The sequence below is a fragment of the Cherax quadricarinatus genome, chromosome 17 (assembly GCF_038502225.1).
Source record: "Cherax quadricarinatus isolate ZL_2023a chromosome 17, ASM3850222v1, whole genome shotgun sequence".
NCBI lineage: Eukaryota > Metazoa > Arthropoda > Malacostraca > Decapoda > Parastacidae > Cherax > Cherax quadricarinatus.
This window is the reverse complement of record NC_091308.1, coordinates 3,891,856-3,908,258: the sequence shown is the minus strand read 5'-3', so window position 1 is coordinate 3,908,258 and position 16,403 is coordinate 3,891,856. Positions and strand designations below refer to the sequence as shown.

The window sequence follows — 16,403 nt, the reverse complement described above, 5'->3', positions numbered from 1 at the left end:
AAGCACCACACCAGGCACTACACACAAGCACCACAACAGGCACAACACCACACAAGCACCACACCAGGCACCAGGCACCACACCACACAAGCACCGCACCAGGCACTACACACAAGGACCACACCAGGCACCACACCACACAAGCACCACACCAGGCACCACATCACACAAGCACCACACCAGGCACCACACCACACAAGCACCACACCAGGCACCACACCACACAAGCACCACACCAGGCACTACACACAAGCACCACAACAGGCACAACACAACACAAGCACCACACCAGGCACCACACCACACAAGCACCACACCAGGCACTACACACAAGGACCACACCAGGCACCACACCACACAAGCACCACACCAGGAACCACACCACACAAGCAGCACACCAGGCACCACACCACACAAGCACCACACCAGGCACCACACCACACAAGCATCACACCAGGCACCACACCACACAAGCACCACACCAGGCACTACACAAATACCACACCACACAAGCACCACACCAGGCAACACACCACACAAGCACCACACCAGGCACTACATCACGCCAGGCACTACACAAACACACACCAGGCACTACACAACGCCAGGCACTACACCAAGCCAGGCACTACACAAACACACACACCAGGCACTACACCACGCCAGGCACTACACCACACCAGGCACTACACCACACCAGGCACTACACAAACACACACCAGGCACTACACCACATAGGTACCAGCAGTTCTCGGAAAGCACAAGATATACGACGAGAAACACAACAGAATTATCAAAAGCCATAATAAACTGATATCAATGTTTCCCAAGCAATGACAGTTTTTGTGGCCGGGGGATTCCAGAATCAAACTAATTTGTGTGGAAGTTAAATTAACGTCCAAAGGAAGTTTATATTATGTATCGCCAACTCGTCTAGGTGCCGTTAACTTTCGTGAATCCGTTTCGTGAATGCTGTTAACTTTCGTGAATCTGCGAAGGAATTTTTAGCTATCGAAATACGTATTATGGCCTCACATGACATCTTAACTACTAACCTTATGTAAGTGTTAGAATTATTCGTATATATTTATGTATATATCAAATGCCAGTTCCGATACAGCTCCATGATGAGCATGGAGTGCACAATAAACTAGCAATTCAGGAGGCATAACTAACCACTTTGTTGAAAAATGAGACACTTGTGCAACATTTGAGAATATTTCGGAAACGTTTCGTCAGCTAGTGTGCTGTTCAGTAATAAAGATTTCCAAATATTGCAAGAGTGTCTCATTCTTCAACTTGTCAGTTTTCTAGCCCATTTATATCATAGCCAACTTGTCAGAGGAAGAGAGCCGCCAGGAGCCTAGAAACTGTCAGCATTTTATTGTGGGTTAGACAGTCAAGTAGGACATTGCTTTTGGAATTCTTCTCGGTTAGAAGGGAGATCAGCCATGTGTTTCTGCATCAGTTGGAGATCATTTCCTTGCTTTTAACTCGTGAGTAACTTCTTAATAAAACATTTGCGCTGGCAGAAGTATATGTAGCACAGTCACTCTACCACAGTGCCAGTTGGAAGATTGTGGTTTCAATAGGCCAGAGAAAAGAGTAGAATATGTAGAGTCCAAGGCTGGTGTTCAAGACCGGGGTCTTCACAAAAACTTCTAGTCACTACTACTGCTGCTGCTGCTGCTGCTGCTGCCTTCCAGCACGGATAAAGTTTGTGGTCGCAAAGCTGTGTAAGTAAACAAGGAAACCCATTGCTCGTTCTACCTCATTACCTTGTACCTAGTTCAGCCATCAAAACTTTGGGGCCCAGTCCCTGGACCCATTGTGTACCTCTATAATCTGTTAATACCTTTGTAACTTGTCATGATTGTGACTAGACCTACCTGGAGTTCATTACCTTTGTAAATTGTGAGTTCATTACCTTTGTAAATTGTGAATTCATTACCTCTGTAACTTGCTCAGCCATCAAAACTTTGAGGCCCAGTCCCTGGACCAATTATGTACCTCTGTAATCTTCTGACTACCGCCCACAGGATGGGTATGGGGTGCATAATAAACATATTAAACTAACTCGTTCTACCTTTTATAAATGTATTTTTATTTTCAGATTTATTGGATAATCAGTTTTACATCAAAATTCTTTATAATTACCTAGAATGTATAATTCTAAATTTTTAAACTACCATTCAAATTATCGAGAATAAGTAATTTATAAATCTCCTTTTATGAGCACTATTCAGAATGCATAATTCTAAATCATCAGACTATTATTTTAGCTATGTAGAATGTAGAATTCTAAGTCACACTGAAATTGTATAAAAAAAATTCAATCTATATGACATTTTTTATTTCTAGTAATTTAATAATTGTCATTCTAAAAACTTTATCACATTCTTGATGGTGGTGTCAGGAAGCAGGACAAGTGTCTCCTGGCGCTGGTCTTTGATGTCAGAAAGCAAGACCAGTGTCTCCTGACACTGGTCTTTGATGTCAGGAAGCGGGACCAGTGTTTCCTGACACTGGTCTTTGATGTCAGGAAGCGGGACCAGTGTTTCCTGACACTGGTCTTTGATGTCAGGAAGCAGGACCAGTGTCTCCTGACACTGGTCTTTGATGTCAGGAAGCGGGACCAGTGTTTCCTGACACTGGTCTTTGATGTCAGGAAGCAGGACCAGTGTCTCCTGACACTGGTCTATGTCAGTTGATGACTCTTATGGTCTTATGTGAGTGTGTGGGCAGCATTTTAGGTCTGAGTCTGGTCTTGTGTGAGTGTGTGAGTCTTGGATTTCCTGAGGAACTGGAAAAGACGCTTGTAGGCTCGGCCACACATAGGGTTCACTACTTCCTTCTCGTCACCAGGATTATCTGCACCTGAGTCATGGACAGAATGTGATGTGTATTAGCTCAGTTGCAGGGTGGTGTAAAAAAAAATGAAGAAAAAAAAAGACACTCGCCATCATTCGTACTCTAGGTGTCTTTCCATAAATTACAGACATCATTATTCACTGAAGACTCACAAAACTACAACATCCAGGCACTGTACTTTCCACTTTTAAAGCTTTGTCTAACTGGGTTTATTGAATTCCTTCATAGATATTATCCACAACCACTTCCCTCCGCTTACGCCTGCTGGATGCTCAAACCTCTGTCTCTGAAAACCTCCTTCTTATCCACCTCCCAAAACTTCAGGGAATGTCCCTTATTCTTCTTCCATCCACACCATTTTTGTACACTCATTTAATTATATGTACCAAAAGGTCTCCATGATCCTGTCAACTCAAAAACCCCGTCTCCTACTCTCTAAATTGTTATACCACGACATCAACTTCTAATATCTGCTTTCCTTATTCTCTGTGTAATATTCACACCACACACTGATCCCAGACAAGACGTCTCCACTGCCTCCAGCCTCTTCCTCCTCGCTATAACATTATACAAGAATGTTTTACACCCATATAATACAAAATTTCTAGGTAGTAGGTTGGTAGACAGCAACCGCCCAGGGAGGTACTACCGTCCTGCCAAGTGAGTGTAAAACAAAAGCCTGTAATTGTTTTACATGATGGTAGGATTGCTGGTGTCCTTTTTTCTGTCTCATAAACATGCAAGGTTTCAGGTACATCTTGCTGCTTCTACTTACACTTAGGTCACACTACACATACATGTACAAACATATATATACACACCCCTCTGGGTTTTCTTCTATTTTCTTACTAGTTCTTGTTCTTGTTTATTTCCTCTTACCTCCACGGGGAAGTGGAACAGAATTCTTCCTCCGTAAGCCATGCGTGTTGTAAGAGGCGACTAAAATGTCAGGAGCAAGGGGCTAGTAACCCCTTCTCCTGTATATATTACTAAATGTAAAAGGAGAAACTTTCGTTTTTCCTTTTGGGCCACCCCGCCTCGGTGGGATACGGTCAGTGTGTTGAAAGAAAGAATACAAAATTTGGTATTACAATATTTCTTCCCTTTCGCAGAAGAGGAATAGTTTCTAAAATTCAGGAGTAATAGGGAATCAAACTTGTTACATGTAAGTATTTCAGTGATGGGGAAGCGCTAAAACCATAGGGGTGATACAGTTCCTGGGGAGTGGAAAGCAATTAGGTTTGATCCCAGGAAAGGAAGGTTACCTCAGTGTCCTTCACCGGCATCAAGACACCCACTTCCAATATTGAAAAGTACCATAGTCCCTTAATGTATGAGTCAGTACTGTTGTGAGTTTCTCAGCGCATTATGACAGCATGGTAGAGACTCACTGGTGCATTGTGAGTGTGGGAGCAGGGACTCACTGGTGTACTGTGAGTGAGGGAGGAGGGACTTACTTGTGCACTGTGATTGTGGGAGGAGGGACTCACTGGTGTACTGTGAGTGTGGGAGGAGGGACTTACTTGTGCACTGTGATTGTGGGAGCAGGGACTCACTGGTGTACTGTGATTGTGGGAGGAGGGACTCACTGGTGCACTGTGATTGTGGGAGCAGGGACTCACTGGTGTACTGTGAGTGTGGGAGGAGGGACTCACTGGTGTAATGTGATTGTGAGAGGAGGGACTCACTGGTGCACTGTGATTGTGGGAGCAGGGACTCACTGGTGTACTGTGAGTGTGGGAGGAGGGACTCACTGGTGTAATGTGATTGTGAGAGGAGGGACTCACTGGTGTACTGTGATTGTAGGAGGAGGGACTCACTGGTGTACTGTGAGTGTGGGAGGAGGGACTCACTGGTGCACTGTGATTGTGGGAGCAGGGACTCACTGGTGTACTGTGAGTGTGGGAGGAGGGATTCACTGGTGTACTGTGAGTGTGGAAGGAGAGACTCACTGGAGTACTGTAAGTGTGGGAGGAGGGACTCATTGGTGAACTGTGAGTGTGGGAGGAGAGACTCACTGGTGTACTGTGAGTGTGGGAGGAGGGACTCACTGGTGCACTGTGAGTGTGGGAAGAGGGACTCACTGGTGCACTGTGAGTGTGGGAGGAGGGACTCACTGGTGCACTGTGAGTGTGGGAGCAGGGACTCACTGGTGTAATATGAGTGTGGGAGGAGGGACTGACTGGTGCACTGTGATTGTGGGAACACGGACTCACTGGTGTACTGTGAGTGTGGGAGGAGGGACTCACTGGTGTACTGTGAGTGTGGGAGGAGGGACTGACTGGTGTACTGTGAGTGTGGGAGGAGAGACTCACTGGTGCACTGTGAGTGTGGGAGGAGAGACTCACTGGTGTACTGTGAGTGTGGGAGGAGGGACTCACTGGTGTACTGTGAGTGTGGGAGGAGGGACTCACTTGTGCACTGTGAGTGTGGGAGGAGAGACTCACTGGTGTACTGTGAGTGTGGGAGGAGGGACTCACTGGTGTACTGTGAGTGTGGGAGGAGAGACTCACTGGTGCACTGTGAGTGTGGGAGGAGGGACTCACTGGTGCACTGTGAGTGTGGGAAGAGAGACTCACTGGTGTACTGTGAGTGTGGGAGGAGAGACTCACTGGTGCACTGTGAGTGTGGGAGGAGGGACTCACTGGTGCACTGTGAGTGTGAGAGGAGGGACTCACTGGTGAACTGGGAGTGTATGAAGAGAGACTCGCTGGTGCACTGTGAGTGTGGGAGGAGAGACTCACTGGTACACTGTGAGTGTGGGAGGAGGGACTCACTGGTGTACTGTGAGTGTGGGAGCAGGGACTCACTGGTGTACTGTGAGTGTGGGAGGAGGGGCTCACTGGTGCAGTGTGAGTGTGGGAGGAGGGACTCACTGGTGCACTGTGAGTGTGGGAGAAGGGACTCACTGGTGTACTGTGAGTGTGGGAGGAGGGACTCACTGATGCACTGTGAGTGTGGGAGGAGGGACTGCTTGGTGTACTGTGAGTGTGGGAGCAGGGACTCCCTGGTGCACTGTGAGTGTGGGAGCAGGGACTCACTGGTGTACTGAGTGTGGGAGCAGGGACTCACTGGTGCACTGTGAGTGTGGGAGGAGGGACTCACTGGTGCACTGTGAGTGTGGGAGCAGGGACTCACTGGTGTACTGTGAGTGTGGGAGCAGGGACTCACTGGTGCACTGTGAGTGTGGGAGGAGGGACTCACTGGTGTACTGTGAGTGTGGGAGCAGGGACTCACTGGTGTACTGTGAGTGTGGGAGCAGGGACTCACTGGTGCACTGTGAGTGTGGGAGCAGGGACTCACTGGTGCACTGTGAGTGTGGGAGCAGGGACTCACTGGTGTACTGTGAGTGTGGGAGCAGGGACTCACTGGTGAACTATGAGTGTGGGAGTAGAGACTCACTTGTACACTGTGAGTGTGGGAGCAGGGACTCACTGGTGCACTGTGAGTGTGGGAGCAGGGACTCACTGGTGTACTGTGAGTGTGGGAGCAGGGACTCACTGGTGTACTGTGAGTGTGGGAGCAGGGACTCACTGGTGCACTGTGAGTGTGGGAGGAGAGACTCACTGGTGCACTGTGAGTGTGGGAGGAGGGACTCACTTCTGCACTGTGAGTGTGGGAGGAGGGACTCACTGGAGTACTGTGAGTGTGGGAGCAGGGACTCACTGGTGCACTGTGAGTGTGGGAGGAGGGACTCACTGGTGCACTGTGAGTGTGGGAGGAGGGACTCACTGGTGCACTGTGATTGTGGGAGGAGGGACTCACTACTGTACTGTGAGTGTGGGAGCAGGGACTCACTGGTGCACTGTGAGTGTGGGAGGAGGGAGTCACTGGAGTACTGTGAGTGTGGGAGCAGGGACTCACTGGAGCACTGTGAGTGTGGGAGGAGGGACTCACTGGTGCACTGTGAGAGTGGGAGGAGGGACTCACTGGTGCACTGTGAGTGTGGGAGGAGGGACTCACTGGTGCACTGTGAGTGTGGGAGGAGGGACTCACTGGTGCACTGTGAGTGTGGGAGGAGGGACTCACTGGTGCACTGTGAGTGTGGGAGGAGGGACTCACTGGTGCACTGTGAGTGTGGGAGCAGGGACTCACTGGTGCACTGTGAGTGTGGGAGGAGGGACTCACTGGTGCACTGTGAGTGTGGGAGGAGGGACTCACTGGTGCACTGTGAGTGTGGGAGCAGGGACTCACTGGTGCACTGTGAGTGTGAGAGGAGCGACTCACTGGTGCAATGTGAGTGTGGGAGGAGGGACTCACTGGTGCACTGTGAGTGTGGGAGGAGGGACTCACTGGTGCACTGTGAGTGTGGGAGGAGGGACTCACTGGTGCACTGTGAGTGTGGGAGGAGGGACTCACTGGTGCACTGTGAGTGTGGGAGGAGGGACTCACTGGTGCACTGTGAGTGTGGGAGGAGGGACTCACTGGTGCACTGTGAGTGTGGGAGCAGGGACTCACTGGTGCACTGTGAGTGTGAGAGGAGGGACTCACTGGTGCACAGTGAGTGTGGGAGGAGGGACTCACTGGTGCACTGTGAGTGTGGGAGGAGGGACTCTCTGGTGCACTGTGAGTGTGGGAGGAGGGACTCACTGGTGCACTGTGAGTGTGGGAGGAGGGATTCACTGGTGTACTGTGAGTGTGGGAGGAGGGACTCACTGGTGTACTGTGAGTGTGGGAGGAGGGACTCACTGGTGCACTGTGAGTGTGGGAGCAGGGCCTCACTGGTGTACTGTGAGTGTGGGAGGAGGGACTCACTGCTGCACTGTGAGTGTGGGAGGAGGGACTCACTGGTGCACTGTGAGTGTGGGAGGAGAGACTCACTGGTGTACTGTGAGTGTGGGAGGAGGGACTCACTGGTGTACTGTGAGTGTGGGAGGAGAGACTCACTGGTGCACTGTGAGTGTGGGAGGAGGGACTCACTGGTGCACTGTGAGTGTGAGAGAAGGGACTCACTGGTGCACTGGGAGTGTAGGAAGAGAGACTCACTGGTGCACTGTGAGTGTGGGAAGAGAGACTCACTGGTACACTGTGAGTGTGGGAGGAAGGACTCACTGGTGTACTGGGAGTGTGGGAGCAGGGACTCACTGGTGTACTGTGAGTGTGGGAGGAGGGGCTCACTGGTGCACTGTGAGTGTGGGAGAAGGGACTCACTGGTGTACTGTGAGTGTGGGAGGAGGGACTCACTGATGCACTGTGAGTGTGGGAGGAGGGACTGCTTGGTGTACTGTGAGTGTCGGAGCACGGACTCACTGGTGCACTGTAAGTGTGGGAGCAGGGACTCACTGGTGTACTGAGTGTGGGAGCAGGGACTCACAGGTGCACTGTGAGTGTGGGAGGAGGGACTCACTGGTGCACTGTGAGTGTGGGAGCAGGGACTCACTGGTGTACTGTGAGTGTGGGAGCAGGGACTCACTGGTGCACTGTGAGTGTGGGAGGAGGGACTCACTGGTGTACTGTGAGTGTGGGAGCAGGGACTCACTGGTTCACTGTGAGTGTGGGAGCAGGGACTCACTGGTGCACTGTGAGTGTGGGAGCAGGGACTCACGGGTGTACTGTGAGTGTGGGAGGAGGGACTCACTGGTGCACTGTGAGTGTGGGAGGAGAGACTCACTGGTACACTGTGAGTGTGGGAGCAGGGACTCACTGGTGCACTGTGAGTGTGGGAGCAGGGACTCACTGGTGTACTGTGAGTGTGGGAGCAGGGACTCACTGGTGTACTGTGAGTGTGGGAGCAGGGACTCACTGGTGCACTGTGAGTGTGGGAGGAGAGACTCACTGGTGCACTGTGAGTGTGGGAGGAGGGACTCACTGGTGCACTGTGAGTGTGGGAGGAGGGACTCACTGGAGGACTGTGAGTGTGGGAGCAGGGACTCACTGGTGCACTCTGAGTGTGGGAGGAGGGACTCACTGGTGCACTGTGAGTGTGGGAGGAGGGACTCACTGGTGCACTGTGAGTGTGGGAGGAGGGACTCACTGGTGTACTGTGAGTGTGGGAGCAGGGACTCACTGGTGCATTGTGAGTGTGGGAGGAGGGACTCACTGGAGTACTGTGAGTGTGGGAGCAGGGACTCACTGGTGCACTGTGAGTGTGGGAGGAGGGACTAACTGGTGCACTGTGAGTGTGGGAGGAGGGACTAACTGGTGCACTGTGAGTGTGGGAGGAGGGACTCACTGGTGCACTGTGAGTGTGGGAGGAGGGACTCACTGGTGCACTGTGAGTGTTGGAGGAGGGACTCACTGGTGCACTGTGAGTGTGGGAGGAGGGACTCACTGGTGCACTGTGAGTGTGGGAGCAGGGACTCACTGGTGCACTGTGAGTGTGGGAGGAGGGACTCACTGGTGTACTGTGAGTGTGGGAGGAGGGACTCACTGGTGCACTGTGAGTGTGGGAGCAGGGACTCACTGGTGCACTGTGAGTGTGAGAGGAGGGACTCACTGGTGCACTGTGAGTGTGGGAGGAGGGACTCACTGGTGCACTGTGAGTGTGGGAGGAGGGACTCACTGGTGCACTGTGAGTGTGGGAGGAGGGACTCACTGGTGCACTGTGAGTGTGGGAGGAGGGACTCACTGGTGCACCGTGAGTGCGGGAGGAGGGACTCACTGGTGCACTGTGAGTGTGGGAGGAGGGACTCACTGGTGCGCTGTGAGTGTGGGAGGAGGGACTCACTGGTGCGCTGTGAGTGTGGGAGGAGGGACTCACTGGTGCACTGTGAGTGTGGGAGGAGGGACTCACTGGTGTACTGTGAGTGTGGGAGGAGGGACTCACTGGTGTACTGTGAGTGTGGGAGGAGGGACTCACTGGTGCACTGTGAGTGTGGGAGCAGGGCCTCACTGGTGTACAGTGAGTGTGGGTGCAGGGACTCACTGGTGTACTGTGAGTGTGGGAGCAGGGACTCACTGGTGCACTGTCAGTGTGGGAGGAGAGACTCACTGGTGCACTGTGAGTGTGGGAGCAATGACTCACTGGTGCACTGTGAGTGTGGGAGCAGGGACTCACTGGTGTACTGTGAGTGTGGGAGCAGGGACTCACTGGTGCACTGTGAGTGTGGGAGGAGGGACTCATTGGTGCACTGTGAGTGTGGGAGAAGGGACTCACTGGTGTACTGTGAGTGTGGGAGGAGGGACTCACTGATGCACTGTGAGTGTGGGAGGAGGGACTGCTTGGTGTACTGTGAGTGTGGGAGCAGGGACTCACTGGTGCACTGTGAGTGTGGGAGCAGGGACTCTCTGGTGTACTGAGTGTGGGAGCAGGGACTCACTGGTGCACTGTGAGTGTGGGAGGAGGGACTCACTGGTGCACTGTGAATGTGGGAGCAGGGACTCACTGGTGTACTGTGAGTGTGGGAGGAGGGACTCACTGGTGTACTGTGAGTGTGGGAGGAGGGACTCACTGGTGTACTGTGAGTGTGGGAGGGGGGACTCACTGGTGCACTCAGTGTGGGAGCAGGGCCTCACTGGTGTACTGTGAGTGTGGGAGCAGGGACTCACTGGTGCACTGTGAGTGTGGGAGGAGAGACTCACTGGTGCACTGTGAGTGTGGGAGGAGGGACTCACTGGTGCACTGTGAGTGTGGGAGGAGGGACTCACTGGTGTACTGTGAGTGTGGGAGCAGGGACTCACTGGTGCACTGTGAGTGTGGGAGGAGGGACTCACTGGTGCACTGTGAGTGTGGGAGGAGGGACTCACTGGTGCACTGTGAGTGTGGGAGGAGGGACTCACTGGTGCACTGTGAGTGTGGGAGGAGGGACTCACTGGTGCACTGTGAGTGTGGGAGGAGGGACTCACTGGTGAACTGTGAGTGTGGGTGGAGGGACTCACTTGTGCACTGTGAGTGTGGGAGGAGGGACTCACTGGTGCACTGTGAGTGTGGGAGGAGGGACTCACTGGTGCACTGTGAGTGTGGGAGGAGGGACTCACTGGTGCACTGTGAGTGTGGGAGGAGGGACTCACTGGTGTACTATGAGTGTGGGATTAGGGACTCACTGGTGCACTGTGAGTGTGGGAGGAGGGACTCACTGGTGCACTGTGAGTGTGAGAGGGGGGGACTCACTGGTACACTGTGAGTGTGGGAGGAGGGACTCACTGGTGTACTGTGAGTGTGGGAGGAGGGACTCACTGTTGCACTGTGAGTGTGGGAGGAGGAACTCACTTGTACACTGTGAGTGTGGGAGGATGGACTCACTGGTGCACTGTGAGTGTGGGAGGAGGGACTCACTGGTGCACTGTGAGTGTGGGAGCAGGGCCTCACTGGTGTACTGTGAGTGTGGGAGGAGGGACTCACTGCTGCACTGTGAGTGTGGGAGGAGGGACTCACTGGTGCACTGTGAGTGTGGGAGGAGAGACTCACTGGTGTACTGTGAGTGTGGGAGGAGGGACTCACTGGTGTACTGTGAGTGTGGGAGGAGAGACTCACTGGTGCACTGTGAGTGTGGGAGGAGGGACTCACTGGTGCACTGTGAGTGTGAGAGGAGGGACTCACTGGTGCACTGTGAATGTGGGAGGAGGGACTCACTGGTGCACTGTGAGTGTGGGTGGAGGGGCTCACTTTTGCACTGTGAATGTGGGAGGAGGGACTCACTTGTGCACTGTGAGTGTGGGAGGAGAAACTCACTGGTGCACTGTGAGTGTGGGAGGAGGGACTCACTGGTGCAGTGTTAGTGTGGGAGGAGGGACTCACTGGTGTACTGTGAGTGTGGGAGGAGGGACTCACTGGTGCACTGTGAGTGTGGGAGGAGGGGCTCACTGGTGAACTGTGAGTGTGGGAGGAGGGACTCACTGGTGCACTGTGAGTGTGGGAGCAGGGACTCACTGGTGCACTGTGAGTGTGGGAGGAGGGACTCACTTGTGCACTGTGAGTGTGGGAGCAGGGACTCACTGGTGCACTGTGAGTGTGGGAGGAGGGACTCACTGGTGCACTGTGAGTGTGGGAGGAGGGACTCACTGGTGCACCGTGAGTGTGGGAGCAGGGACTCACTGGTGCACTGTGAGTGTGGGAGGAGGGACTCACTGGTGTACTGTGAGTGTGGGAGCAGGGACTCACTGGTGTACTGTGAGTGTGGGAGGAGGGGCTCACTGGTGCACTGTGAGTGTGGGAGGAGGGACTCACTGGTGCACTGTGAGTGTGGGAGAAGGGACTCACTGGTGTACTGTGAGTGTGGGAGGAGGGACTCACTGATGCACTGTGAGTGTGGGAGGAGGGACTGCTTGGTGTACTGTGAGTGTGGGAGCAGGGACTCCCTGGTGCACTGTGAGTGTGGGAGCAGGGACTCACTGGTGTACTGAGTGTGGGAGCAGGGACTCACTGGTGCACTGTGAGTGTGGGAGGAGGAACTCACTGGTGCACTGTGAGTGTGGGAGCAGGGACTCACTGGTGTACTGTGAGTGTGGGAGCAGGGACTCACTGGTGCACTGTGAGTGTGGGAGGAGGGACTCACTGGTGTACTGTGAGTGTGGGAGCAAGGACTCACTGGTGTACTGTGAGTGTGGGAGCAGGGACTCACTGGTGCACTGTGAGTGTGGGAGCAGGGACTCACTGGTGCACTGTGAGTGTGGGAGCAGGGACTCTCTGGTGTACTGTGAGTGTGGGAGCAGGGACTCACTGGTGAACTATGAGTGTGGGAGTAGAGACTCACTGGTACACTGTGAGTGTGGGAGCAGGGACTCACTGGTGCACTGTGAGTGTGGGAGCAGGGACTCACTGGTGTACTGTGAGTGTGGGAGCAGGGACTCACTGGTGTACTGTGAGTGTGGGAGCAGGGACTCACTGGTGCACTGTTAGTGTGGGAGGAGAGACTCACAATTGCACTTTGAGTGTGGGAGGAGGGACTCACTTCTGCACTGTGAGTGTGGGAGGAGGGATTCACTGGAGTACTGTGAGTGTGGGAGCAGGGACTCACTGGTGCACTGTGAGTGTGGGAGGAGGGACTCACTGGTGCACTGTGAGTGTGGGAGGAGGGACTCACTGGTGCACTGTGATTGTGGGAGGAGGGACTCACTGGTGTACTGTGAGTGTGGGAGCAGGGACTCACTGGTGCACTGTGAGTGTGGGAGGAGGGAGTCACTGGAGTACTGTGAGTGTGGGAGCAGGGACTCACTGGTGCACTGTGAGTGTGGGAGGAGGGACTCACTGGTGCACTGTGAGAGTGGGAGGAGGGACTCACTGGTGCACTGTGAGTGTGGGAGCAAAGACTCACTGGTGCACTGTGAGTGTGAGAGGAGGGACTCACTGGTGCAATGTGAGTGTGGGAGGAGGGACTCACTGGTGCACTGTGAGTGTGGGAGGAGGGACTCACTGGTGCACTGTGAGTGTCGGAGGAGGGACTCACTGGTGCACTGTGAGTGTGGGAGGAGGGACTCACTGGTGCACTGTGAGTGTGGGAGGAGGGACTCACTGATGCACTGTGAGTGTGGGAGGAGGGACTCACTGGTGTACTGTGAGTGTGGGAGGAGGGACTCACTGGTGCACTCAGTGTGGGAGCAGGGCCTCACTGGTGTACTGTGAGTGTGGGAGCAGGGACTCACTGGTGCACTGTGAGTGTGGGAGGAGAGACTCACTGGTGCACTGTGAGTGTGGGAGGAGGGACTCACTGGTGCACTGTGAGTGTGGGAGGAGGGACTCACTGGTGTACTGTGAGTGTGGGAGCAGGGACTCACTGGTGCACTGTGAGTGTGGGAGGAGGGACTCACTGGTGCACTGTGAGTGTGGGAGGAGGGACTCACTGGTGCACTGTTAGTGTGGGAGGAGGGACTCACTGGTGCACTGTGAGTGTGGGAGGAGGGACTCACTGGTGCACTGTGAGTGTGGGAGGAGGGACTCACTGGTGAACTGTGAGTGTGGGAGGAGGGACTCACTTGTGCACTGTGAGTGTGGGAGGAGGGACTCTCTGGTGCACTGTGAGTGTGGGAGGAGGGACTCACTGGTGCACTGTGAGTGTGGGAGGAGGGACTCACTGGTGCACTGTGAGTGTGGGAGGAGGGACTCACTGGTGTACTATGAGTGTGGGATTAGGGACTCACTGGTGCACTGTGAGTGTGGGAGGAGGGACTCACTGGTGCACTGTGAGTGTGGGAGGGGGGACTCACTGGTACACTGTGAGTGTGGGAGGAGGGACTCACTGGTGTACTGTGAGTGTGGGAGGAGGGACTCACTGGTGCACTGTGAGTGTGGGAGGAGGAACTCACTTGTACACTGTGAGTGTGGGAGGATGGACTCACTGGTGCACTGTGAGTGTGGGAGGAGGGACTCACTGGTGCACTGTGAATGTGGGAGGAGGGACTCACTGGTGCACTGTGAGTGTGGGAGGAGGGGCTCACTTTTGCACTGTGAATGTGGGAGGAGGGACTCACTTGTGCACTGTGAGTGTGGGAGGAGGGACTCACTGGTGCACTGTGAGTGTGGGAGGAGGGACTCACTGGTGCAGTGTGAGTGTGGGAGGAGGGACTCACTGGTGTACTGTGAGTGTGGGAGGAGGGACTCACTGGTGCACTGTGAGTGTGGGAGGAGGGGCTCACTGGTGCACTGTGAGTGTGGGAGCAGGGACTCACTGGTGCACTGTGAGTGTGGGAGGAGGGACTCACTGGTGCACTGTGAGTGTGGGAGGAGAGACTCACTGGTGCACTGTGAGTGTTTGAGGAGGGGCTCACTGGTGCACTGTGAGTGTGGGAGCAGGGACTCACTGGTGTACTGTGAGTGTGGGAGCAGGGACTCACTGGTGCACTGTGAGTGTGGGAGGAGGGACTCACTTGTGCACTGTGAGTGTGGGAGCAGGGACTCACTGGTGCACTGTGAGTGGGAGGAGGGTGGTGCACCGTGAGTGTGGGAGCAGGGACTCACTGGTGCACTGTGAGAGTGGGAGGAGGGACTCACTGGTGTACTGTGAGTGTGGGAGCAGGGACTCACTGGTGTACTGTGAGTGTGGGAGGAGGGACTCACTGGTGCACTGTGAGTGTGGGAGGAGGGACTCACTGGTGCACTGTGAGTGTGGGAGAAGGGACTCACTGGTGTACTGTGAGTGTGGGAGGAGGGACTCACTGATGCACTGTGAGTGTGGGAGGAGGGACTGCTTGGTGTACTGTGAGTGTGGGAGCAGGGACTCCCTGGTGCACTGTGAGTGTGGGAGCAGGGACTCACTGGTGTACTGAGTGTGGGAGCAGGGACTCACTGGTGCACTGTGAGTGTGGGAGGAGGGACTCACTGGTGCACTGTGAGTGTGGGAGCAGGGACTCACTGGTGTACTGTGAGTGTGGGAGCAGGGACTCACTGGTGCACTGTGAGTGTGGGAGGAGGGACTCACTGGTGTACTGTGAGTGTGGGAGCAGGGACTCACTGGTGTACTGTGAGTGTGGGAGCAGGGACTCACTGGTGCACTGTGAGTGTGGGAGCAGGGACTCACTGGTGCACTGTGAGTGTGGGAGCAGGGACTCACTTGTGTACTGTGAGTGTGGGAGCAGGGACTCACTGGTGAACTATGAGTGTGGGAGTAGAGACTCACTGGTACACTGTGAGTGTGGGAGCAGGGACTCACTGGTGCACTGTGAGTGTGGGAGCAGGGACTCACTGGTGTACTGTGAGTGTGGGAGCAGGGACTCACTGGTGTACTGAGAGTGTGGGAGCAGGGACTCACTGGTGCACTGTGAGTGTGGGAGGAGAGACTCACTGGTGCACTGTGAGTGTGGGAGGAGGGACTCACTTCTGCACTGTGAGTGTGGGAGGAGGGACTCACTGGAGTACTGTGAGTGTGGGAGCAGGGACTCACTGGTGCACTGTGAGTGTGGGAGGAGGGACTCACTGGTGCACTGTGAGTGTGGGAGGAGGGACTCACTGGTGCACTGTGATTGTGGGAGGAGGGACTCACTGGTGTACTGTGAGTGTGGGAGCAGGGACTCACTGGTGCACTGTGAGTGTGGGAGGAGGGAGTCACAGGAGTACTGTGAGTGTGGGAGCAGGGACTCACTGGTGCACTGTGAGTGTGGGAGGAGGGACTCACTGGTGCACTGTGAGAGTGAGAGGAGTGACTCACTGGTGCACTGTGAGTGTGGGAGGAGGGACTCACTGGTGCACTGTGAGTGTGGGAGGAGGGACTCACTGGTGCACTGTGAGTGTGGGAGGAGGGACTCACTGGTGCACTGTGAGTGTGGGAGGAGGGACTCACTGGTGCACTGTGAGTGTGGGAGCAGGGACTCACTGGTGCACTGTGAGTGTGGGAGGAGGGACTCACTGGTGCACTGTGAGTGTGGGAGGAGGGACTCACTGGTGCACTGTGAGTGTGGGAGCAGGGACTCACTGGTGCACTGTGAGTGTTAGAGGAGGGACTCACTGGTGCAATGTGAGTGTGGGAGGAGGGACTCACTGGTGCACTGTGAGTGTGGGAGGAGGGTCTCACTGGTGCACTGTGAGTGTGGGAGGAGGGACTCACTGGTGCACTGTGAGTGTGGGAGGAGGGACTCACTGGTGCACTGTGAGTGTGGGAGGAGGGACTCACTGGTGCACTGTGAGTGTGGGAGGAGGGACTCACTGGTGCACTGTGAGTGTG

At 54.5% G+C, this 16,403-nt stretch overlaps 1 protein-coding gene across 4 annotated transcripts in view; it reads right to left on the bottom strand.

Annotated features, from left to right (window-relative positions):
* Nucleotides 1–2,338: 2,338 nt before the first annotated feature.
* LOC128686444 (sodium-coupled monocarboxylate transporter 1) overlaps nt 2,339–16,403 on the bottom strand; it is a 109,006-nt gene continuing 94,941 nt past the window's right edge. For all 4 annotated transcript variants that reach the window (XM_070085718.1, XM_070085721.1, XM_070085722.1 and 1 more), the window contains one exon: nt 2,339–2,877. In XM_070085718.1, the coding sequence (XP_069941819.1) occupies nt 2,750–2,877 (128 nt within the window). In that variant the 3' untranslated portion in view covers nt 2,339–2,749. The remainder of the gene's footprint in view (nt 2,878–16,403) is intronic.